Source organism: Mustela erminea, chromosome 17 (assembly GCF_009829155.1).
Source record: "Mustela erminea isolate mMusErm1 chromosome 17, mMusErm1.Pri, whole genome shotgun sequence".
In the NCBI taxonomy this organism is placed as follows: domain Eukaryota; kingdom Metazoa; phylum Chordata; class Mammalia; order Carnivora; family Mustelidae; genus Mustela; species Mustela erminea.
This window is the reverse complement of record NC_045630.1, coordinates 46,832,408-46,858,273: the sequence shown is the minus strand read 5'-3', so window position 1 is coordinate 46,858,273 and position 25,866 is coordinate 46,832,408. Positions and strand designations below refer to the sequence as shown.

The 25,866-nt window shown below is 36.2% G+C and overlaps 1 protein-coding gene across 1 annotated transcript in view; it reads left to right on the top strand.

Moving 5' to 3' along the window:
- The first annotated feature begins 6,694 nt into the window (after positions 1-6,694).
- Positions 6,695-25,866, top strand: part of LOC116576091 (complement factor H-like) — a 37,881-nt gene continuing 18,709 nt past the window's right edge. Inside the window, exons 1-3 of the mRNA XM_032317900.1 lie at positions 6,695-6,942; positions 22,137-22,319; positions 23,945-24,118. Coding sequence (XP_032173791.1) covers positions 6,885-6,942; positions 22,137-22,319; positions 23,945-24,118 — 415 coding nt within the window. The 5' untranslated portion in view covers positions 6,695-6,884. The remainder of the gene's footprint in view (positions 6,943-22,136; positions 22,320-23,944; positions 24,119-25,866) is intronic.

Sequence of the window (25,866 nt, the reverse complement as noted above, 5' to 3'; positions counted from 1 at the left end):
ACTTAAAACACCAAGGGCTCATCACAGCAAGCGTCTTCCTTAATGCCCATCACCCAATTAACCCAATCCCCTGTCCACCTCCCCTCCAGAAAATCATATCATAAGGCTGTCTGGGTATAGCCAGTTTCCCCCACTTTTAATGCTTTTTTAAAAGTAAATGCTGTAACCATTTCAAGATGTCAGTATCAGAACATTCTTCCTCAGGGCACATGAAACAGAACATTGCAGTAAGCCTCAGTTTACACAACAACTGAAGATAACAGGACTAAAGATAACAAATGAGACAAGGATGGTTGGCTATTTTATTCAACAGTTCAACTGTTTTTTGTATATAAGTCCCCAGAGTTACACCCTTCAGGAAATGACAATTTTAATCTGTGAATAATTTAAAAAAATTGATTTTTATATACAATCTAAAGGGATTTTTGTAGTCTTGGCCTTCAGATTTATTTCTGATCATTTCAATTTATTTCTAATCATTTCTTTACAGAGAAAAATAAAAGCTGGAATGCCATTAAGGAGGAGCCCAAGGAATTGAAAGTATGCTCCATCTTTTTGTTTATTGAAACTGTGCTATGGGTTGGTTTTTAAATTACGGTATTTCTACAGATTAAATTGGGGAGATGATTACTACAAATTATCTTTGGAGAAATACTTTGTGAATGGAACTTTATTCTCCCAGAATACTTTTTAAAAATCTGTTTTATAATCAATTGTATTTTTGTTGACTTGCTAGTGACATTAGAAATACTATAGCATGATGTTTAATTACTAATTAACAGGATTTCTTAGCCGAATATAAACTTAAGCAGTGGAACTGGCAGCATTCACAATTTTAGGATATAAATAGAATCTTATATCTAATCTACTAAAACTTGGTCATGTATGCATCCTGATTTTTACATACGTTTCATTTCCTTTGATTTTTAAATTCATGTCAAAACTGAACCAAACAAAAGTTCTCAGGTATCATTTTATGTTTGAATTTCATTTAAATGATGACATATAAGCTGACTTAACTGTCTATATTACCTGGGCTATTAACCATTTATTTTCAACTAACTACACATCATAGGCAAGACTTATTTTATTTTCCCAAGAAATACTCACTTGCAGTACATAATTTAATGGATATTTCTGGAAAGACAACTGACAAAAAGAAACTATATTCTATCAAATACATCTTAGTATCAATACACAAAATCTTACATTGTGTTCCTGTAAGTCTTCATTAGAGAAAAGAAAAAAAAAAGGAAAAGATTAATTGTAAGAGTTTCCCCAGTCCAGGGGTGCCTGGGTGGCTCAGTGGGTTAAGGCCTCTGCCTTTAGCTCAGGTCATGATCTTGGGGTCCTGGGATCGAACCCCGCATCGGGCTCTCTGTTCAGAAGGGAGCCTGCTTCCCTCTCCCTCTCTGCCTGCCTCTCTGCCTACTTTTGATCTCTCTCTGTCAAATAAACAGATGAAATCTTAAAAAAAAAAAGAGAGAGTTTTCTTAGTCCAGAGCAAAAACTAGTAACAGAGTTTGGGAATAGGGTAGCCCCCATTTATCTGTAGGGATACATTCAAAATTCCCAGTGGATGCCTGAAATTACAGATAGTATTGTGTCGCGGACCAGTGCAAGAAGTCCCAGGGAAGACTGAGAGAGAACGGTGTGGAATTAAGAAAAACAAGAGACAGAAAGCTGGGATCAGGAGGTCTCCATGGGCAGATGACCCAGTGAAGCCCCAACCTGCATAAGAGACTTTATTTTATAATTTAATAAAAAGAATGGTCATTAAAGAGCTTGAGGTCGGAGGACCACAAGTCCCACGTGACTGCCTTGCTTCAAAACAAGAGAGTTTTCTCAAGCATATTTACAGAGGCGCTCAAGGACTGTGTCAGCGTGACCCAGACTGATCCTGTGAGTGAGCCAAATCAAGTAATGAGGGAACTGCAGGGATTGTGGGAGCTAGCCCTTGGCAAGACTCTCTTGACTGAAGGACTGTGTCAGCTTGCAGTTAGTTCCCCAACAATATTGCACCCTATATATATTTGATGTTTTTTCCTATACATACATACATATATCAGTATGATAAAGTTTAGTTTACAATTTAGGTATAATAAGAGATTAACAACAATAACAAACCATGAAATAGAATAATTATTACACTATACTGTGACAAAAATTATGTGAATGTGGTCTCCCTCTCTCTCTCAAAACATCTTCTAGCACTGTACTCACCATTCTTCTTGTGATGATGTGAGATGGTAAGATGAAGTGCGGTGAATGATGCAGGCATTATGATCTAACATTAGGCTACTACTGACCTTCTGATGACACGTCAGAAGGAGAATCACCTGCTTCCAGACCAGGGGTGACCCTGGGTAATTGAAACTATGGGCAAGAGAGCATACTGTGTATATGCTTGGAGTAGAATGTGGTTATCCTAGAGTTAAATCTTCAAATATGATTCCAGACAGCATGGCTTCAAGTCTACTTGAGGAATCTACTTAATTCCCTCTGAAATTCAACTTCCCCTATGTGGAAAAAGGGAATGATAGAACTATCCTACAAGGTTTATAAGGGAATGAAAACAGATAATACATTTAATAGAGATAAAAATTAATCATTAATCAGCAGTTATCATTAGATCAGTAGAGCTTAGAAAGTTGAAATAGTGTCAACGCGGGGCCAAACAAGAGGCTTCCTCACAGATCTTTTTCTTAATTATGTTCAATTAGCCACCATATAGTACATCGATAGTTTTTGATGTAGTGTTCAATGACTCATTAGTTGCATATTAACCCAGTGCTCATTAGATCACATGATTTCCTTAATGCCTATCACCCAGGTGTCTCATCCCTCCCTCCTGCAACCATCAATTTGTTTTCCAGGTCAAGAATCTCTCTAGGTTTGTCTCCCTCTCTGATTTCTTCTCATTCAGTTTTCCCTCCTTTCTCCTATAGTCTGCACTATTCCTTATGTTCCATATATGAGTAAAACCATATGACAAGTGTCTTTCTCTGATTGACTTATTTCACTTAGTATAATACTCTCCAGTTCAATCCATGTTGACGGGAATGGTAGGTAGTCACCTTTTCTTTTTTCTTTTCTTTTTTTTTAAAGATTTTATTTATTTATTTGACAGACAGAGATCACAAGTAGGCAGAGAAGCAGGCAGAGAGAGAGGAGGAAGCAGGCTCCCTGCTGAGCAGAGAGCCCGATGTGAGGCTCGATCCCAGGACCCTGAGATCATGACCTGAGCTGAAGACAGAGGCTTAACCCACTGAGCCACCCAGGTGCCCCGGTAGTCACCTTTTCTGATGGCAGAGTAATATTCCATTTTATGTCTGAACCGTATCTTCCGTTTCCATTCATCTGTTGAAGAACATCTCAGCTCCTTTCACAGTTTGGCCATTGAGGACGTTGCTGCTATGAATATTGGGGTGCAGGTACCCCTTTTTTCACTTCATCTATATCTTTGGGCCAGTAGTGCAATTGCTGGGTGGTAGGGTAGCTCTATTTTTAACATCTTGAGGAATCTCCATACTGTTTTTCCAGAGTGGCTGTACCACTTGCCATTCCCACCAACAGGGCAAGAGAGTTCCCCTTTCTCTGAATCCTTGTCAGCACCAGTTGTTTCTTGTGTTGTTGACTTTAGCCATTCTGACAGATGTGAGATGACATCTCATTGTGGTTTTGATGTGTATTTCTCTGATGATAAGTGATGCTGACCATCTTTTCATTTGTCTCTTGGCCATCAACATGTCTTCCTTGGAAAAATATCTATTCATGCCTTCTGCATGTTTTTTAATTGAATTATTCATTTGGGGGATGTTGAGTTTGATAAGTTTGTATTTATTTTGGTTATTAATCTAGTCAAATTTTGAAAGAATAGAATTATTGAGAGTACATCTTTAGATCACAACAAAATTAAACAAGAACACTTACATAATAAACCCAGTGCTAATCACAGGTGCCCTCCTTCATACTCATCACCCTTAAACCATCCACCTGCCCACCACCCCTCTAACCACCCTCAGTTTATTCTCTACAGTTACAAGTCTGTTTTATGGTTTTCCTCACTCTTCTCCCCCTTTGTTCATCTGTTACATTTCTTAAATTCCTCATATAAGTGAAATCATATGGTATTTGTCTTTATAAGAAATCAACTTAAAACATAACTAGAAAATCTCCAAGTTCCCAGAAACTGACACTTCCTCAGAAATTTCATTTTCTTATTATTTTTTTATTTTTTATTTTAAAAATTAGAGTGGGACTTGTAGATATTGCTGCGTGCATTCACTAAGCCTAGAGAAGTGATAAGGAAATGGACTCACACATATCCAGTTGTCTGGTTTATGATGAAAGTCAGAGTAAAGCATTGTCATAGGAAAGAGATGATATTTTCAGTAAACAGAGCCAATAGAGTTGGATCACCATATTTTAAAAATGTATCTGTCGCCCTTCATTATACCATACACAGAAGTCAAATGCAGTCTTAAATGTGAGAGAGAAAACAATGCTTTTAGAGGAAAGCATCGTTGTACCCTAGGAGTAGGCAAAGAATCCTTAAATAGAACACAAAATGTGCTAAACCAGTAGCAATAAAAAAAATCAAAATTTGTTCTATTTTAAAATTTTAAAAAATGTCTTTTCTTCTTACGCTCCAAGCATTTTCTTTTTTTTTCCCATTGCAATTATTATATACTGTGACATTTGCAAGGAAATGTTCTCCTGTAGCTAGAACAATGAACACGCAAGGGGCCTTAATGACCCAGAATTCTTTTTTGCTTAAACATGGCAGTGAATTCAGCATGACTTTGTGATTTGAACCCTCTGAAAAACTTTCAGCTTCAAAAGTAGGCTACCTTTGTCAGTTGGACTCTTCAAGAATATGTTTCAAAAAATAAGAGTCAAGCATAATCATGTAAACAAAACATTTAATTGTTCAATTTAAAATGCAGAAATTCTACCCATTAAAAAACACTGAGCAAAATGACAACCCACTGACTGAAGAAGATAGTCATAATAAATGTGCCCAAGAATGTCTAGGAATATAAAAAAAATTCCTACAATGAGATAAGTAGAAGACTGATAACTGAATAGAAAATATATGTATATATACGCAGAAGACTTGAATGCATAGTTCACCAAAGAGGATCTCTAAATGACCAATCATGACATGAAAGTCACTCAACTTCATTTGTCCTCAGGAAAATGCATACTAAAGCCCCAGAGAATTACAGATCTGTGTTCACCAGAATGGCTAAAATTACACAGATTGAAAACATGAAGTGTGTTGAGGATTTGGAGCAGTTCGCTCACGACTGATGGGAACACCAATCAGCACAATCCTTTCAGAAGCCTCTCTGATGCGACCTGTTACACCTAGACATGTTCATCGTTCTGTCCTACCGTTCCCCCCTTAGGTGTGCACTCATCAGAAATGAGGACATGTCTTTGTCAAAACCCTCACAACAACAGCCCTATTTCTTTTTTTCTTTTTTCTTTTTTAATTTTATTTATTTATTTGACACAGAGAGAGATCACAAGTAGGCAGAGAGAGAGAGAGGAAGAAGCAGGCTTCCCGCTGAGCAGAGAGCCTGATGGGGGACTCGATCCCAGGACCCTGAGATCATGACCCGAGCCAAAGGCAGAGGCTCAACACACTGAGCCACCCAGGTGCCCCCAGCCCTATTTCTATCAGCTCCAAACTAGAATCTACTCAGATGCCCACAAACAGAAACACAAATGAAATGTGGTACATTCACAGAATTGAATATTACACAGGAATAAGAATTAGTAATCTGTAATTAAACCCAGCAGTGTGGTTGAATAACAAACATATTTTTCATGAAAGGCTCTACACACTAAAAAAATAAATATCTTTCAATGTATGTAAAATACAAAATAGACGAATGGATTCCATGATTTTAGAGATCAGGACCGTGGTCTCCCTGTGTGTGGTGAGGGAGAGGTTGAGAGGGGCTCACCAAAAGGGACAGCTGGGGCTTCCCAGATAGCTCCTGCTCATCAGTGTCCTGAGCTTGGTGCTGGGTTCATACAGAGCCGTCTCTGTCTTCACTGTCTCAATATTCATCAACCCACTTGTTTATATGCTCTTTATGCCTATTATGTTTCAATAAAAGGCTTAAAAACTCAGTGTTCAAATTTCTTGATTTTTGAATTATTAAATGCAGTTATGACCAAGGAGAGTGGTCCTGTTGCTTCACACACATATTTTAGAAGCCCTAAAAGGAATAATTTCCTAGATTGTGGGAAAAGTAGGCCAGCACTACGTTCTTGCAAAGTTTGCTCACATTGGTCTGGGTCTTGTTTGTGAAAACACTGACTCACTCCAAGTTCTGTAAACGATTTTTTTTCAATATTATTTTACTTTTTCAGTGTCCAAGATTCATTGTTTATGCACCACACCCGTGCTCCATGCAATAGGGGCCCTCCTTACTACCCACCACCAGGCTCACCCATCCCCCCACCAAGAGTTTCTATTCTCTTATCTTTTGAGGGTTTATGAAATCCAGAGGATATCAGCAGTTACTGCTTTGCACATTCCAAGAACTTGAACGTATTCTAGCAGAGACCATGCCTGGGTTAATGAAACAAATGAAAAGCAGGCCACAGCATTAATATTCAGTGGGAATGCAGGGAGAATCAGATTCAAACTCTGACACTGCTGGGGTTTGGGGTTAATATTTTTCTTCTACCTTGCAAAATTTCTGAGGGGCGGAGCATCTGGTACTCCCTTTAATTCCCGAGTTGTGTTTCAATTTCCTTTTGAGCAAGTGCTTTCCTGTGCTAATCACATTTCGTAGAGGAAGAGAACTTGACATAGGGTGAACACTGTCAGCTATTAAATGTACCCATAAAAGATCCTCAGAATGAGATTTCCAGGGGAGATCATTTGGCTTATATTGTGGGCTGTTTGTGTTTCAGAAGGTAAGAGTAAGAAAAGGGAGACTTTTCCTATATTATAAAACACTTGCTAATATGCTTTGCATGGTGGCAGTAGGGATTTGGTTTAGAAAATGTGATTTAATTACTGTTCTCTAGCTTCATGTGTGTGTGAGTGCCTTTTGACATTGCTAAGTTTAAAAACTTGTAAGTAGCCTATTTAAATGATATGATTATTTATCATGATTTTATCTAATATAAAAACTCAAAAATGGGTTTTTTTAAGATTTTATTTATTCATTTTCAAGAAAGAGAAACAGAGAGGCAGAGAGAGGACAAGCAAGGGAAGAGGCAGAGGGAAAGGGAGAATCAGACGCCCCGCTGAGCTGGAACTCCCCCCTACCCCACACACACACCCTGAGGCTCCATCCCGGGACCTGGAGATCATGAGCTAAGCCAAAGGCAGACGCTTAACCATCTCAACCACCCAGGTACCCTCAAAAAATGTTTTAATAAACATTTTGAAAACGGTAATTATCATAATAATTTCCCTTGAAATTATCATAATTTTTTCTGCTTCGAATTTTCACCAAAATGTTTTGGGTGAAGGTATTAAGAAGTGTAGAACATATATAGAACCAGAAAAGAAATTAGACAATAGAAACCATCAAATCATCAAATAATTAAAATTATTTCAGAGATAGATGATAACTCTCTCTAAAGAAAAATCCATGCATCATTTATAATTGATATGCCACAGCCTTAGAAGTCTTGCAGTGAAGCAAGCATCACTTGTATCATTAGAATGAAAATATCACATAAATTTGAACATGCAATGTTTGTAACGCTGAGTTATTCAAAAGGGTTTCTTCCTGTGGTGTATTTGAGATATATTCTAGAACAGTCTTTAGGAGTAGTGAATATGAATGTAGAAGGTTTTTTTCTGGTAACAGTAAGACAGTTACCAGATTTATAATTAAATTTAATTCTAACCTTCCTTCTCAATAGATTAAAAGGTTTCTTTGGAAGAAATTTGGTTTCTAATTAGTGATAGGTAACTAAGTTATGTGATAATATTTGACTGACATTTTTAAACCAAATTAGTTACTTAGCATTCATCAATATTCAAAACTTTTCACTAAGTCAACAAGTTTTGATTGAACCCTTACTTCATGTCAGCCTGTAAGCATTGAGAAATATTAGCAAATAACAGAAAATCTCTCTCCCTGAGCATCTTTCAATCTAGAAAATAAACGTAGCTCTCTCTTTAATTATATCCTTTAGTCGTTTTTGTAAGGTTTATTCAAATGTATTTAATTTTTTTCTAGGATAGAGCCTTTTTTCAGTTTTGCATTCTAATATACCACTGCTTGCTTTTTACCTTGGAAACCTCAAATCTAGTCACCTTTTCAACTAGGTATTCCATCGTTCCTCTGCACACATAAATATTACAGTTAGTACTCAAAAGTAACATATTGTATTGGCAAAGACTTCCAGGACCCTGTTATAGTTACCAACCATACCAAATATCTTTTTCTTTTTTTTTGAAGATTTTATTTATTCATTTGACAGAGAAAAAGAGCACAAGCAGGGGCACCACCAGACAGAGGAAAAGGGAGAAGCTCCTAAGTAGGAGCCCAATGTGGGACTTGATCCCAGGATCTTGGGATCGTGACCTGAGCTAAGGGGAGATGCTTACTTAACCAACTGAACCACCCGGGGACCCCATAAACCTTTATTTCTTTACCTAAGTGGTTTTTGTGTTTTCTTTAGCAGGAATACTTTCAGTGTCTTAAAATTCACATATTGTTTGCTGAGGTTTTATGTAGATATCATATGTCACATACAGAAGATTTGTTTTATTTGTAGTTCATGTTTAAAACTCAACAATTGAGACCTAGTTTAATTAAATGGTTTAAGAGGTTACAAAGTGGAATTGGAATTAAATTTAGTGCTACAAAATATGTAATAAAAATTAAATCATAGCGATTTAAACTCCTTACATAATTGATTCTAGTTGACTCATTTTATCTGTATTTTATATTTCATCAAAATGTGTTTAACTGTCATATAGGTTTCTTCTAGTTGAATACTGGCCTGAATTCTACAACAATCTGCTTTATTCAAAGGAGCTTGGCATTTTAGCTTTCATAAATGGCCTCTGGTCTTTTTTAAAACTGAACATTCCTCAAAAAATGCTACTCACCAGTAAAGAGGAATAACAGACAATATGACGAATTTATTGGCCCAAGTTTCTCAGAGACCAACTAGTACCTTTTTAATGTGACGTGCTCTCTGAATTCCCATTGCCATTTGTATAGAAACATGAGTTGCTTCCTTATAAAACATCATGTTTGCAGGAGTCCCCACAGGCTGCTAAGAATCTGGTCAGATTTATAGGACAAAGTTGAGAATAACAGCCTCTTAAACATACCACATACTCTTTGAAATTAGCCACAGCCCAGAAATTCCTAGCTGATAAATGTGAAGAAATTAAAACATATTGAAACATGTCCACATATACAGACTATTTTGTATGGAGAGATACATGAGTATCTAGTTCTGGATGTTTAAGGGGCAAAAAAGTTCTTTAATTAAGGACTTAAAATATAGATTGAAGCTAGATGATTCTTTTCAATCAGAAGAGGAGGAAAAGAAATTTTATATATGGTTTCAAATTTGAGTTAACCCTAAAAAGGAAAAAATAATTGACGTTATAAATCATAAGAATTAATTCTAAACTATCTTCTGTTATGAAGTTATATTGTGAATGTGATACATGGTTATCAAAACCAGACAACTTGAGGTAAAGGTTTTTAATCCAAAATTCTGTGTTTCCATTCCAATATTATAATAAGTTTTCTCCTTCTCCCTTCACCAAAACCCCCCATTTTCAGAGATAGTTGTGTGGTGCCTACCTTTATGATGTGACTTAAAGTTGTGCATTGACCCAACTGCCTTCAATATTCTCTCTTCAAAAATATGAGATCACCAGATTGAACAAACCTGAAGTTTATGTGGAACGACAAATACTCTGAACAAATACTTTAGAAGAGTGAAAGCTAGTATTACTCACTGCAGTTCACTGTGAATTATCAAAGTTGATAACTTCTCTGGAGCATTTGAGAGAGGAAACATAGAAAGGGATGATAAGGGTGAAGAACTGGACTAAGCAAGTCCTAAGGAAGGGAGATCTGAGAAGAGCCCCATGAGAAGGGTCAGAGCAGATGCCCCAGAATGTCATGAGACGGAGAGGTCAGCCGAAGCAAACCTTGATTATTTTAAGGGTAGGAATGTCCAGAGAATGCGCATGCTACTCTTCTGCCTGCACATTATGTTCAGCTACAACTGAATTATTGAATATCACTGAAATTATTCTTAGCCAGAAGTAAGTTCCCAAATAACACACAAATTAATAAAAGTCTTCATTTTTGGCTTTTGATTACTAGGGCTTGAGCCAAAGTCTAAATCGATCCACTTTTCTTTGCTCAGTCCCTGATTGTAGGACAGTCCTTGCACTTTCCCTTCTTCCCAGAAAAGCCTCCCCCTCCTCACCCCACACACCATCCCCCACCTGCCCAGGCCTGTGAGATTCTTGCCAACTGATCTCTGCTGTGCCCACTTTACCTATTTAACAACTTTAACTGATTTCCAAATATGGCGCATAAAAAGGACATGAAGTAATTGGGGGTGAGAGAAGTGTTACAATTCAGCTGAAAATTATAAAGAAACATTATAAAATTGGCTCAGAGAAATTATTGTAATAGAACAGAAAGAAATCACAAAAATAATAGAAGGGAAGGGGTAAAAAGATTTGTTAGAACACTTCTATTTGCTTGGGCATTTTAACTCAGCACACCAAGTTTCTCAAACCTTGTTGACCAAAAGTGTAATAGAGAGAAAAGTGATTACTGAAATGTTCACTTCATAGCTCCCAAAAGTTTTTATTTTTTGAACTAACCTAAAATCATCCCTGACTTCAGAATTATAAATTAAAATTTAAGACATGTGGACAAGACATACAATGGAATTACAGATATCAGAGTTTCTTGAATTCATGCAGTAGAGCTTTAAGATCACTAAACATTTGTTCCCAAATCTTATCTATTACATTTGCTACCATCCACTATGCTCTTTCCTGAGGTTGTCTACAATCTGCAGATGTAATGGAAAGGCTCCATGAGAATTCTCTAGTATTCCACTGATTTTTTTTTAATTTCATTTCTTTGTTCATCCAATAATCATTTTTTGAGTGACTGTTAAGTGCCAGGCCCTATGACCAGCATTTCCCAAAAGACCATTTTTAGTAGGAAAACAAAAAGAATGGTTGTAGTATTTTATTAATATACTGTATTTTATCACATAAGGTATTGTGATAGAGATAAGCAAAAGAGAGACTACAGGATCATTTAGAGGAGGCAAGAAACCCAAATAGGAATGAGAGGGTGAAGTGCAATAGGGTTGAGAAGTTGATCTGTAAGAGCCAGAATGGAGGGAGGGAAATAGGGTCACGTGGGTAGACTTCGCAGGTTGAATAGAAGTTAACCAGATAAGGGTGATAGGAAGGAGGACATTTAAGACTGAAGAAACATCAATTGGTGTACAAAAGTCTAACAGTAGATCTGCAAAAATGGAGGCTTGAGATCAGTCCCCACATTTCTAAATCCTCCATCAATGGCATTTCCTCAAGTGCTGCAGGTGTAACTGGGTATAGTGTGTGTTGTTTTTCTTCTTTTTCTTTTTCAATACTTATCCTTCAAGATTGTCATGAGAATTATTCAGATGCCAAATCATTCCTGCTAGAGTTTTCAAAGGTCCTCAATTAATGTCACCCTCTGACCCAGCTCCACTTTACAGCAACCAGTCGGTATAGACTGTTTTAAGAAGCTACCATTTTGACTTGAACAATAATCAGCATTAGGTTTTAGTGAACCAAACACCACATATCCCAAGAAACTTGATTACAGTGATGTATTCAAGCTATATCCTGAGCGTAGCTTGTTTCAGCCCTCCTTACTGCATACTTGTTTTCTGCCTGACTTCTTTTTGCTAGTATCTGTTCTGCCATTTGTTTTCATAACCCTGGAATTATCTTCATGGTATTCACACTGTTAAAATTTCAAGAAGAAATTGTATAATCATACTTCTAAATTTTAAATATATTTTATTTCTTCAAATGCTTTAATAATGCAATATAATCTCTCTTTTTCTAGAGTTTTTTTTTTTTTAACTTCATTTTGGGTACCTGAGGGTCTCAGTCAGTTGAGAAACTACCTCTTGATTTCAGTTCAGGTCATGATCTCAGGGTCAGAGGACCAAGGCCTGAATAATGCTCTGCAGTTGGTACAGATGCTTTCCTCCCTCTGCCCCTCCCCCCAACCCCTCACACCTGCTCACATGTGCACATAAGTGTGCTTCCACTCTCTCTCTCTCTCAAAATGAATAAATAAATAAACTCTTATAGAAAATTAAAACAAAAAATAAAAACTCCATTACAACTGAAATTTTCTTCATATGGATATACATATTATTTACCAAATACCTTTAATTATTCTCATGTTACTTACAAAATACTTTGAATATGTTTTATTTTAAAAAGTTAATTTGAAGGGCACCTGGGTGGCTCAGGGGATTAAAGCCTCTGCCTTCAGCTAAGGTCATGATCCCAGGGTCCTGGGATCTAGCCCCATATCAGACGCTCTGCTCAGCGGGGAGCCTGCTTCCCCCTCTCTCTCTCTCTGCCTGCCTCTCTGCCTATTTGTGATCCCTGTCAAATAAATAAATAAAATTTTTTAAAAAAATTAAAAAAGGATCATTGGATCATATATATGTGCACATATAACTAATATGCATATATACCAATAAGAAGTTGGGAAAGAAGTTTAATATAAAATACCTACTTTTGCTATTTCCATTTTGTCCATTTGATTTATTTTTTCTAATTTGATTTTTATTTTTCTTAATAATATATTTTAATATCTACTAAATTTAAAATTAGACTAGCTGAAAGATAGTATCTCCTTTTTTTTCCCCCGAATTATTTTAGAAAAACATAATTGTATGAAGAGAACAACTTTAGTCTACCAAAACAATCTGCTACACATTTCATTAAGGTTTTCTTAAATATATAATTTATCATGATTTATTTCATTTGATTAAGAATACTTATCAAATAACAGTTTATAGATACACTGATGTAAAAACAAGTAATCAGCTCTCTGTTTTATGTTAATAATATCCCTTTAAAATTTGAAATTGGGAATATTAAATAAATGATGATTATTAAATTATCAATGATATTTGTTTTTAACTTTAAGCAATTTTTTATAATTATGTCCCTCAATTAAAAGCAAAGTGAATCCTATTCCTATCCAATAGCCAAAACCATTCATACTCTTATTTCTGGACAGAATAATTTTATTTTTTTTTTTTAAGATTATATTTATTTATTTGTCAGAGAGAGAGAGGGAGAGTGAGCGAGCACAGGCAGACAGAGGCAGAGGGAGAAGCAGTCTCCCTGCCGAGCAAGGAGCCCGATGCAGGACTCGATCCCAGGACGCTGGGATCATGACCTGAGCCAAAGGCAGCCGCTTAACCAACTGAGCCACCCAGGCGTCCCTGGAATAATTTTAAATTACAAAATCAGACCAAGAGAATATCTGGGTGACCAAAATCACCCAGATATTTTTATAATTTTTTTTAAATCTATGGGACACCTGGGTAGCTCAGTGTGTTAAAGCCTCTGCCTTCAGCTCAGGTCATGATCCCAGGGTCCTGGGATTGAGCCCCACATTGGGCTCTCCGCACAGTGAGGAGCCTGCTTCCTCCTCTTTCCTCTCTCTCTGCCTATCTTTCTGCTTACTTATGATCTCTGTCTGTCACATAAATAAATTTTTTAAAAATCTAAAAAAAAAATCAAAAAGAGAAAAAAAGAAAACATAAAATTCATTGAAGCAGAGAGTAGGATGGTAATTATCAGTGGCTTGCAAATGGAGAGGGGTGTGGGGGTAGGGATGAGATGATGGTCCATGGGTTTAAGCCTTCAGTTACAAGATGAATAATTCTGAAGATCTAATGTACAACATGATGACTACAGTAGGTAGTAATGTATTGTATATCTGCAGTTTGCTGAGAGTCAATCTTAAGCATTCCACCTACAAAAAAGTAATTATGAGGTGAATAATCAATTTTGAAAATCATTTCCAAATGCATATGTGTACCAAGTCATCTCATTGTACACTTTATATATACAATTTTGTCAATTATACTTCATTAAGTAGGAAGAAAACCATTAATAGATGTACAAAGATAATAATAAAGTGAATAACTATAAAACATAATCAAATAATAAAGGAAATCATCAAAAGTGAAAGAGATTGAAAAACAATCACAAAACAGAAGACAATTAGCCAAATGTGACGAATGAGTGTTCACCGATCAATAATTGCTTTAAATATAAATGGATTAAACTTACCAATTAAAAGGAATACAGTACTTGAATGAGTAAAACAAATAAGAACTCACTTTAGATTTAAAGACACAATAGGCTAAAAGTGAAGGAATGGAAATAGATACTTCATATGAATGGCAACCAAAGAGTATTGGAGGGGCTATCCTTCTGTTGGAAAAAATTTGGCTTTATATCTAAAACTGTCTCTTGAAACAAAGAAGGTCAATGTATTATAATAAGGAGTCAATTCAAGAGGAAAATGTAGCAATTCTCAACATATGTGGATCCAACATTGGAATTCCTAAATATATACAGCAAATATTGACAGATCTAAAGAAGAGAAATTGACAGCAACACAATAATATTAGGAGACTTCAATACCCCACTTTGAATAATGGATAGCATACCCAGACGGAAATTCAAGAAAGAAGTTCTAGATTTGAAAAACAATATAAAAAATGGACCTAATAGATATATATGGAATTTTCCACCCAACGGTGGAAAAGGATATTCTCCTCAACTGCACGTGAAAGATTCTATGCAGTATCTTTTCCAACCACAAGGTAGTAAAATTAGAAATCAGTAACAGCAAAAAAAATGGGAAAATTCACAAATAAATAGAAAGAAAATAGCACACTCTTGAACAACAATGGATCAAAGAAGAGAGTGCAAGAGAATTTTTTTTAAAGTACCTTGAGACAAATGAAAACAAAAACACAATATAACAAAATTTAGAGATGCTGCAAAAGCAGTGGGAAGAGGGCAATTTTTAGTGACAAATGCCTACTTTGAAATAGAAAATCTTATATAAACAACCTAACTTTAAATGGAAAACAGCATGAAGGTTCCTCAAAATGTTGAAAATAGAACTGCCCTATGTCCCAGCAATTGCACTACTGGGTATTTACCCTAAAGATACAAACGTGGTGATCCGCAGGGGCACGTGCACCCAAATGTTTATAGCAGCAATGTCCACAATAGCCAAACTATGGAAAGAACCTAGATGTCCATCAACAGATGAATGGATAAAGAAGATGTGGTATATATACACAATGAAATACTATGCAGCCATCAAAAGAAATGAAATCTTGCCATTTGCGACAACGTGGATGGAACTAGAGCGTATCATGCTTAGCGAAATAAGTCAAGCGGAGAAAGACAACTACCATATGATCTTCCTGATATGAGGAAGTGGTGATGCAACATGGGTGTTAAGAGGGTAGGAGAAGAATAAATGAAATAAGATGGGATTGGGAGGGAGAAAAACCCTAAGTGACTCTTAATCTCACAAAACAAAGGGTTGCTTTAAGGGTTGCTGGGGGGAGGGGGTTTGGGAGAAGGGGGTTGGGGTTATGGACATTGGGGAGGGTATGTGATTTGATGAGTGCTGTGAAGTGTGTAAACCTGGCAATTCACAGACCTGTACCCCTGGGGATAAAAATATATTATATGTTTATAAAAAATAAAAAATTTTAAAAAAAAAGAAATTTTATATAACAAAAAAAAAAACTCAATGAATTAGAAAACAAACGAAACCCAAAGTTAGAAGGGAAGCAATAATAAAGACTAGAGCACAAATAAATCAAATAGAGAATAATAAATCACCCTATTCCACTGTCTCCCTAATAACAGTCTTTATTTTCAAATTTGTATGGAAGTTAGATCTTTTTGCTTTTTTTTCTAATATCTTAAAACAGAAACAATGAGTCAATATGGAGTTTATTGTTTTGTACTACAGCTATACAATGGTTAAATCTCCCTCTCAGCACTATTTTAGTATCATCTCACAAAATTTTATTTAAAATGTTTTTCTTTTCATTCAATTCAAAGGACTTAATGTCTATTTATTTATTATTTATGTATTTATTTTTTACTTATTTTCAGCATAACAGTATTCATTATTTTTGCACCACACCCAGTGCTCCATGCAATCCGTGCCCTCTATAATACCCACCACCTGGTACCCCAACCTCCCACACCCCTGCCCCTTCAAAACCCTAAGATTGTTTTTCAGAGTCCATAGTCTCTCATGATTCACCTCCCCTTACAATTTTCCCCAACTCCCTTCTCCTCATAACTCCCCAGGCCTCCAAACTATTTGTTATGCTCCACAAATAAGTGAAATCTTATGATAATTGACTCTCTCTGCTTGACTGATTTCACTCAGCATAATCTCTTCCAGTCCCGTCCATGTTGCTACAAAAGTTGGGTATTCGTCCTTTCTGATGGAGGCATAATACTCCATAGTGTATATGCACCACATCTTCCTTATCCATTCATCCGTTGAAGGGCATCTTGGTTCTTTCCACAGTTTGGCGACCGTGGCCATTGCTGCTATAAACATTGGGGTACAGATAGCCCTTCTTTTCACAACATCTGTATCTTTGGGGTAAATACCCAGTAGTGCAATGGCAGGGTCATAGGGAAGTTCTATTTTTAATTTCTTGAGGAATCTCCACACTGTTCTCCAAAGAGGCTGCACCAACTTGCATTCCCACCAACAGTGGAAGAGGGTTCCCCTTTCACCACATCCCCTTCAACACATGTTGTTTCCTCTCTTGTTAATTCTGGCCATTCTAACTGGTGTAAGGTGATATCTCAATGTGGTTTTAATTTTAATCTCCCTGAGGGCTGGTGATGATGAACAATTTTCATGTGTCTGATATCCATTTGTATGTCTTCATCGGAGAAGTGTCTGTTCATATCTTCTGCCCATTTTTTGATACGACTGTCTGTTTTGTGTGTGTTGAGTTTGAAGAGTTCATTATAGATCCTGGATATCAACCTTTTGTCTGTACTGTCATTTGAAATATCTTCTCCCATTCCATGGGTTGCCTCTTTGTTTTTTTGACTGTTTCCTTTGCTGTGCAGAAGCTTTTGATTTTGATGAAGTCACAAAAGTTTATTTTCGCTTTTGCTTCCTTTGCCTTTGGAGACATATCTTGAAAGAAGTTGCTGTGGCTGATATCAAAGAGATTACTGCCTATGTTCTCCTCTAGGATTCTGATGGATTCCTGTCTCACGTTGAGGTCTTTTATCCATTTTGAGTTTATCTTTGTGTACGGTGTAAGAGAATGGTCGAGTTTCATTCTTCTACATATAGCTGCCCAGTTTTCCCAGCACCATTTATTGAAGAGACTGTCTTTTTTCCACTGTATATTTTTTCCTGTTTTGTCGAAGATTAATTGACCATAGAGTTGAGGGTCCATATCTGGGCTCTCTACTCTGTTCCACTGTTCTATGTGTCTCTTTTTATGCCAGTACCATGCTGTCTTGGTGATCACAGCTTTGTAGTAAAGCTTGAAATCAGGTAACGTGATGCCCCCAGTTTTATTTTGTTTTTCAAAATTTCCTTAGCAATTCGGGGTCTCTTCTGATTCCATACAAATTTTTAGATTATTTTCTCCAGCTCTTTGAAGAATACCGATGGAATTTTGATCAGAATGGCATTAAAAGTATAGATTGTTCTAGGCAGTATAGACATTTTAACAATGTTTATTCTTCCAATCCAAGAGCATGGAATGGTCTTCCATCTTTTTGTGTCTTCTTCAATTTCTTTCATGAGTGTTCTGTAATTCCTCGAGTACAGATCCTTTACCTCTTTGGTTAGGTTTATTCCCAGGTATCTTATGGTTCTTGGTGCTATAGTAAATGGAATCGATTCTCTAATTTCCCTTTCTGTATTTTCATTGTTAGTGTATAAGAAAGCCACTCATTTCTGCACATCGACTTTGTATCCTGCCACGTTGCTGAATTGCTGTATGAGTTCTAGTAGTTTGGGGGTGGAGTCTTTTGGGTTTTCCATATAAAGAATCATGTCATCTATGAAGAGAGAGAGTCTGACTTCTTCATTGCCCATTTGGATACCTTTTATTTCTCTTTGTTGTCTGATTGCTGTTCCTAGGACTTCTAATCCCATGTTGAACATAAGTGGTGAGAGTGGGCATCCTTGTCGTGTTCCTGATCTCAACGGGAAGGCTGCAAGCTTTCTCCCATTGAGGATGATATTTGCTGTGGGTCTTTCATAGATAGATTTGATGAAGTTCAGGAATGTTCCCTCTATCCCTATACTTTGAAGCATTTTCATCAGGAACAATGCTGGATTTTGTCATATGCTTTTTCTGCATCGATTGAGAGGACCATGTGGTTCTTCTCTCTTCTTAATTTGTTCTATCACATTGATTGATTTGTGAATGTTGAACCATCCTTGTAGCCCAGGGATGAAACCCACCTGGTCATGGTGGATAATCTTTTTAATGTGCTGTTGGATCCTGTTTGCTAGGATCTTGTTGAGAATCTTAGCATCCATATTCATCAGTGATATTGGTCTGAAATTCTCCTTTTTGGTAGGGTCTTTGCCTGGTTTGGGGATCAAGGTAATGCTGGCTTCATAGAAAGAGTCTGGAAGTTCTCCTTCTGCTTCAATTTTTTAAAACAGCTTCAGGAGAATAGGTGTTATTTCTTCTTTGAAAGTTTGGTAGAATTCCCCAGGGAATCCTTCAGGTCCTGGGCTCTTGTTTTTTGGGAGGTTTGGGGTTTTTTGTTTGTTTGTTTGTTTGTTTAAATTTTAAAGATTATTTATTTATTTATTTATTTAAATTTATTTTCAGCGTAAAAGTATTCATTATTTTTGCACCACACCCAGTGCTCCATGCAGTCCGTGCCCTCTATAATACCCACCACCTGGTACCCCAACCTCCCACCCCCCCTGCCCCTTCAAAACCCTCAGATTGTTTTTCAGAGTCCATAGTCTCTCATGGTTCACCTCCCCTTACAATTTCCCCCAACTCCCTTCTCCCCTCTAACTCCCCATGTCCTCCATGCTATTTGTTATGCTCCACAAATAAGTGAAATCTTATGATAATTGACTCTCTCTGCTTGACTGATTTCACTCAGCATAATCTCTTCCAGTCCCGTCCATGTTGCTACAGAAGTTGGGTATTCGTCCTTTCTGATGGAGGCATAATACTCCATAGTGTATATGCACCACATCTTCCTTATCCATTCATCCGTTGAAGGGCATCTTGGTTCTTTCCACAGTTTGGCGACCGTGGCCATTGCTGCTATAAACATTGGGGTACAGATAGCCCTTCTTTTCACAACATCTGTATCTTTGGGGTAAATACCCAGTAGTGCAATGGCAGGGTCATAGGGAAGTTCTATTTTTAATTTCTTGAGGAATCTCCACACTGTTCTCCAAAGAGGCTGCACCAACTTGCATTCCCACCAACAGTGGAAGAGGGTTCCCCTTTCTCCACATCCTCTCCAACACATTTTGATCACTCCTTCAATCTCGTTACTAGATATTGGTCTATTCAGGTTGTCAATTTCTTCCTGGCTCAATTTTGGGAGTTTATAGTTTTCCAGGAATGCATCCATTTCATCTAGGTTGCTTAGCTTATTGGCATATAACTGTTGATAATAACTTCTGGTGATTATTTCTACTTCCTTGGTGTTAGTTGTGATCTCTCCTTTTTCATTCATAATTTTATGAATTTGGGCTTTCTCTCTTTTCTTTTGGATTAGTGTGGCCAATGGTTTTTTGATCTTATTGATTCTTTCAAAAAACCAGCTTCTAGTTTCATTGATACATTCTACTGTATCTCTGGTTTCTACCTCATTGATCTCAGCTCTAATCTTGATTATTTCCCTTCTTATGTGTGGAGCTGATTTGATTTGTGGTTGATTCTCCAGTTCCTTAAGGTGTAGAGACAGCTGCTGTGTTCTGGATCTTTCAATTTTTTTGAGGGAGGCTTGGATGGCTATGTATTTCCCCCTTAGGACCGCATGTCCTGTATCCCATAGGTTTTGGACCGAGGTGTCTTCATTCTCATTGGTTTCCATGAATTGTTTCAGTTTTTCTTTGATCTCCTGGTTGATCCAAGCATTCTTAAGCAAGGTGGTCTTTAGCTTCCAGGTGTTTGAGTTCCTTTGGAACTTTTCCTTGAGATTGAGCTCCAGTTTCAAAGCACTGTGATCTGAGAATATGCAGGAAATCATCTCAGTCTTTTGGTATCAGTTGAGTCCTGATTTGTGACCCAGTATGTGGTCTATTCTTGAGAAGGTTCCGTGTACACTTGAGAAGAATGAGTATTCTGTTGTTTTAGGGTGGAATGTTCCATATATATCTATGAGGTCCATCTAGTCCAATGTGTCATTCAATGCTCTTGTTTCTTTATTGATTTTCTGCTTCGATGATCTGTCTATTTCTGAGAGAGGTGTGTTAAGATCTCCTATGATTAGTGTATTCATATCAATATGACTCTTTATCTTGATTAACAGTTTTCTTATGTAATTGGCTGCTCCCATATTGGAGGCATAGATATTTACAATTGTTAGATCATCTTGGTGGATAGTCCCTTTAAGGATTATGTAGTGTCATTCTGTATCTCTGACTACAGTCTTTAGTTTAAAATCTAATTTATCTGATATGAGAATCGCTACCCCAGCCTTCTTTTGAGACCCATTGGCATGAAAAATTCTTCTCCATCCCTTCACTTTCAGTCTGGGTGTATCTTTAGGTCCAAAATGGGTCTCTTGTAGACAACATATGGGTGGGTCCTGTCGTTTTATCCAATCTGCAACCCTGTGTCGTTTTATGGGCGCATTTAGGCCTTTCACATTGGGAGTGATTATTGATAGATATGTTTTTATTGACATCGAGTTACCTGTGAAGTCTTTCTTTCTGTAGATTGTCTCTATATTTCTGTTCAATACTATTCTTGGGATTTTTCCTCTTTTATGGAACCCCCCTTAATATTTCCTGCAGTGTCAGCTTGGTGGTTGCATAGTCTTTTATTTTTATTTATTTATTAAGTAGGCTCTATGCCCAGCATGGAGCCCAGCACAGTGCTTGAACTCACTGCCCTGAGGTCAAGACCTGAGCTGAGCATTAAGAGTCAGATGCTCAACTGACTGAGCCACCCTGGTGCTGCTTTAATGTCTTTCTTTTTTAAGATTATATACTTTTAATTCCATATCCTCAGTGTTTAATATTCCAGGTATCTCATATCCAGTCTACTAGGTACCCCAAGTGAAGGAATAAAATTATGAAATGAAATTGTGAAATAAAATAAAATTATGAAAATAGACATACTTCATGTTTTCTCCTTTGATTTCTTCTTCATCCATGGGCTAGGCAAAAGCTGAATTTTGTGAACAGATCTGGTGACTGACAGAAGTCTTCTTTATTGTTTCAAGTGAAGTTATACATAATTTGAGGATCATCAGTTTAGTCTTGGAAAAACAATGAATGTAAGGTGTTAACCTGTGTCATATTCATCAAACTCCTTGTATCCATATGGTTTTAAGCACCAGGTTATGATAAAAAACATTTCAAATTTTCAGAGTTGTAGTGGCTATCATGGCAGATTCTCTGAGATCACCACCTGTTCTGAGATATCTCAATTAGTTAACTGAATGCTGGGGTTGCTAAAGAGATCCTGAGTACACAGTATTTAAAACAAGTGCCTGGAAAGGATCCATTGCCAGTGTAATTCGGATATGCTATAGGATTCCAGATCCATTAGACAAACAAACTTCTAATAATTTCCTAGAAGGGATTCTGGGTATTTTAAATATTGCTTCTTTATTCCAAAAGAAATTTTAATGAACTATCCTGATTTAATATCTCATGGCTTATTTTCTCTGTCACAAGAATTTGGGTGATTCAGGTTTTCTAGGTTTTCATTTATAAATGACTCCTTATTTTTTAAATTGTTATATTACTTGTCTTAATAAAAATGTTTATTTATATGCTTATCTTTTCCTTATACTTTCCTCCTTTCAGAAAGATGTTTAAAATCAGAGATAACAATTGAAAATGGATTTTTTTCTGAATCTGAACTTGCATATCCCTTGAATAATGAAACACAATATCAGTGTAAATCAGGATATGTAACACCAGATGGTAAAACTTCAGGATCAGTCACATGTCTGGAAAATGGATGGTCTCCTCAACCCACATGTATTAGTGAGTAACTTTATGTTCATTTCATTATCCTGATGATTGTTATGCAAAAGTTTACTTTAACTTAATTCTTCTCTGTTGGCAAGGGCTGACATGGTTCTCATTTGAAAAGATAAATGAAAAAAATATGTAATATTTTTTACTATTAAGATTAATCACTTGTAGGGTGGAATATCAGTCCATCTTTCAGTTCAAGTTTTCTTCCACTTTAAGACATCCTGTGATTTAATTAATTAATCAATTAATTAAAATAAAACATCCTGTGATTTGGAAACTAGATAGAGAGCCTTATGTGTATTCTCCTAGAAACTCATTTATTTTTAGCTGACATCCTTGTGCCTACTGTACCTGTTTTAAAGTGACTGAACTTTTATGTCAGTCTTTGTTCCTAGACATAAAATTTATATTTTTTAAGTGAAGATCTGGGTCCATAGTGCATAATTTTAATTTAACCTATAGAATTTACATGCTTGATAATCCAGGGTAGGTCCACTTCTAAAAAATCCTCTCCCTTGGAAAATCTCATAAACATCTATTTATTGGAGGCAGAAATGTTTCCAGATAGTACCAAATGCAGCTGTGTTGAAAGATTTCCCTGTCTCTAGATATTTACAAAGATTTTCTAAGAACAATATGTTCAGTTTATCTTATTCTCCAAAGCTACACAGTAATAGTTTGAACTGATATTTAGCATATTCACTTTAAGTAAAGTGGATGTTTGAATATCTGTTTCTACTGTTATCATTTCTTTATTTTTTTCAATTCCCATGCTTACTATCGGCACTAGCCACAGGAAAAAAATGATAAAAGTTGTTCCCATATCGAACTCATTTTATACTAAATCCATTAAAACACTCTTATTATGAAAGAGAAAATCTCTCTCATTTTTCACTAGTATAGTTTTGCTTTCTTTTTTAAAGCTTTAAGGTAGATGCCTACATAACACAATATAACATTTGAGATGAATTATTAAACCTTTATTAACATCATTCTAGTATTCTGTTAGCAAAAATTGAGACTTTTAACACTTTACTTCCTTATAACAAATTTTTAAAAGTTGAGTTATCTCTCTATTCAGTCTAGGTAAGTTTAAAAGAACATATAGCCATTAGGAATATATTAGGGAAAGAAAATCAGCATATGAGCTTTAGAAATTATTGTGTTGTCAAGTACAGTTTAAAAATTTACTTGCACAGTTGAAAATTAATCTTGAATCAACCAATCTGGCCTATTTGTCACACTGCTAATGAGTCTGGCAATTTAATTCACCAAATGTCATTCTGCTTTGCTAGTAAGGTATGATACATCTGTAATGGCTTATCTTATTATACGCATGGGATAAACATGTAAGTATATCTAGAAAAGTGTTCTTAGAATAAATTTTTCACAGTATTTAAGTATTTAAGTGATAAGAAAAACTCTGTGTAGACACATTTTTTTTTCATTTTGAGTAACCTTTTCAGGACAATGATTTATCACTGGTATTCTTAGATTCTTTTAATATAATAAATAATTTATTAGCACATACTAATTGATAAAGTTTTTTTTTACCTCTTTGGGATGAGATTTAACTGCATTGTACATTAAATAATATTAAAAATGAAACCTTGGACTCTATTATGCATTAGAATCTTGTGACATGCCAGTATTGGAGAACGCCAAAATCAGAAGCAATAGCCAGTTGTTTAAAGTCAATGATAAGTTGGACTATGAATGCCTTGATGGATTTGAAAGCAGAGATGGGCGCATAGGTTCCATAGTGTGTGGTAACAACGGTTGGTCTCATACACCAGATTGTTATGGTAAGTGCTGTTTTTTTCAGGTATTCTGTTTTTCAGGATTAACAAAATCAACAAAATATGTTTCAAATGTTCCATTTTGAAAAAAATTTGCATTATTTAAAGTCATTATTAAGAGATAATGACTAAAAACAAGCGTCTCCTGATTCAATGCAACCTGGGAGAACAGGGTGTTTTAAAGCCCAAAGACAATAATTTATCTTTAACACAGTACATTAGTGTTTCCTATGGGCCATATGCATGATAGTTTTGTAAATAAAGTATAATCATGTTTCTTAATCCAAATGCAGTCTTCATATTATTTTAAATGGAGGTCTTTTAGTGTATGGCATAAGAAAACCAAAATTATAGTTTCTAAAAATTTCCTCAGCTATTTTGCTCTTGAGTTTCAGCTTTTACACCTTCTACCTCAAGTGTTAATTTCTTCAGGGCCCAAAGATCTTTCTTTTCTGACTTTGACAAGTTCTGTGGACAATTATTACATGACTCTCTTTGTGTTTGCGAATCCACTATTTTCTAGGAGTACGAGTAGGACTTGAATCTGCGGGAAACCTGAGTGAATTTAGACTGTTCCAAGCCAAAGGAACAGTTTGTGCAAAGCCTTGACAATGAAACAATATTTAGGAAATATCAGGGTGAGCAGATTCTACCTCAAGATTTGGGAGAGTTTTATGGACTGAGGCTGGATAGGAAGCAAAAAAGGATTATTCAGGTTATTTTCAAGGCATGTCAGCCTTTAGATTAATTTTTTTAATTGATAAAAAACCCTAAAGAAGTCTTAAGGAAAGAAAGAATATAAATGTATTTAGATTTTTTTAAAGATTTTATTTATTTATTTGACTGAAAATAAATATTTTTTTGAGAGCACAAGTAGGCAGAGAGTCAGGCAGAGAGGAAGAAGCAGGCTCCCTACTGAGCAGAGAGCCCGATGCAGGGCTCGACCCCAAGACTCTGGGATCATGACCTGAGCCAAAGGCCGAGGCTTTAACTCACTGAGCCACCCAGGCACCCCTGGCAATGCCTTTCTATGAGATGGTGCTGACAGAAGACAGAGCGCTTTGGGAGGAACATCACAACTTTTGACTTGAGCACATGATGGTTGAGCTGCCCATGGACAGTCAAAATTGGATATGTAAAGTACAGAGCTGAATATATAGGTCCAAGAGAGATATATTTGGAATTGTCATCCAATGAATGATGATAGCAAACTGGAAAAGAATACAGAACAAAAAGGGAAGAGAGTTTAAGACTGAGCTCTGAAGCATTCCAACGTTTAGGTGTCAGGCAGAAGAAAAATAGGTGGCAAAGTAGCTAGAGAACAGGGAGAAGAAAACATCTTGGAACGACTGTTCTCATAGACGTGAAGAGAAGGAAGTGATTAAAGGATAAGGAGGTATACGTGAATCCTGTGGAGTCAGCCTGGTCAATTCCAATTCCCTCATTCACTAAATTCCAATTCCCTCATTCACTAAATTCCAATTCCATCATTGACTAAACATGTATCCTAAGGCAATAACCAAGCTTATTTGGAGCTTTGTTCACTCTTTCTCATCTGCAAAATGTTTTAATAATTACAAATGCTTTAATATGTCAAAGGATTGTTTTTCATTTTAGTATGACTCTAATATTTAAATTCTAGTTTTTAATTTTGCAAATTATTTAGCAAGATAGGAGGGTTCCAAATTTGAAAAATGCATTTTTTATAATATTTAGGAATGTTATAAATGTCACAAATGTCACAAACCTGATAA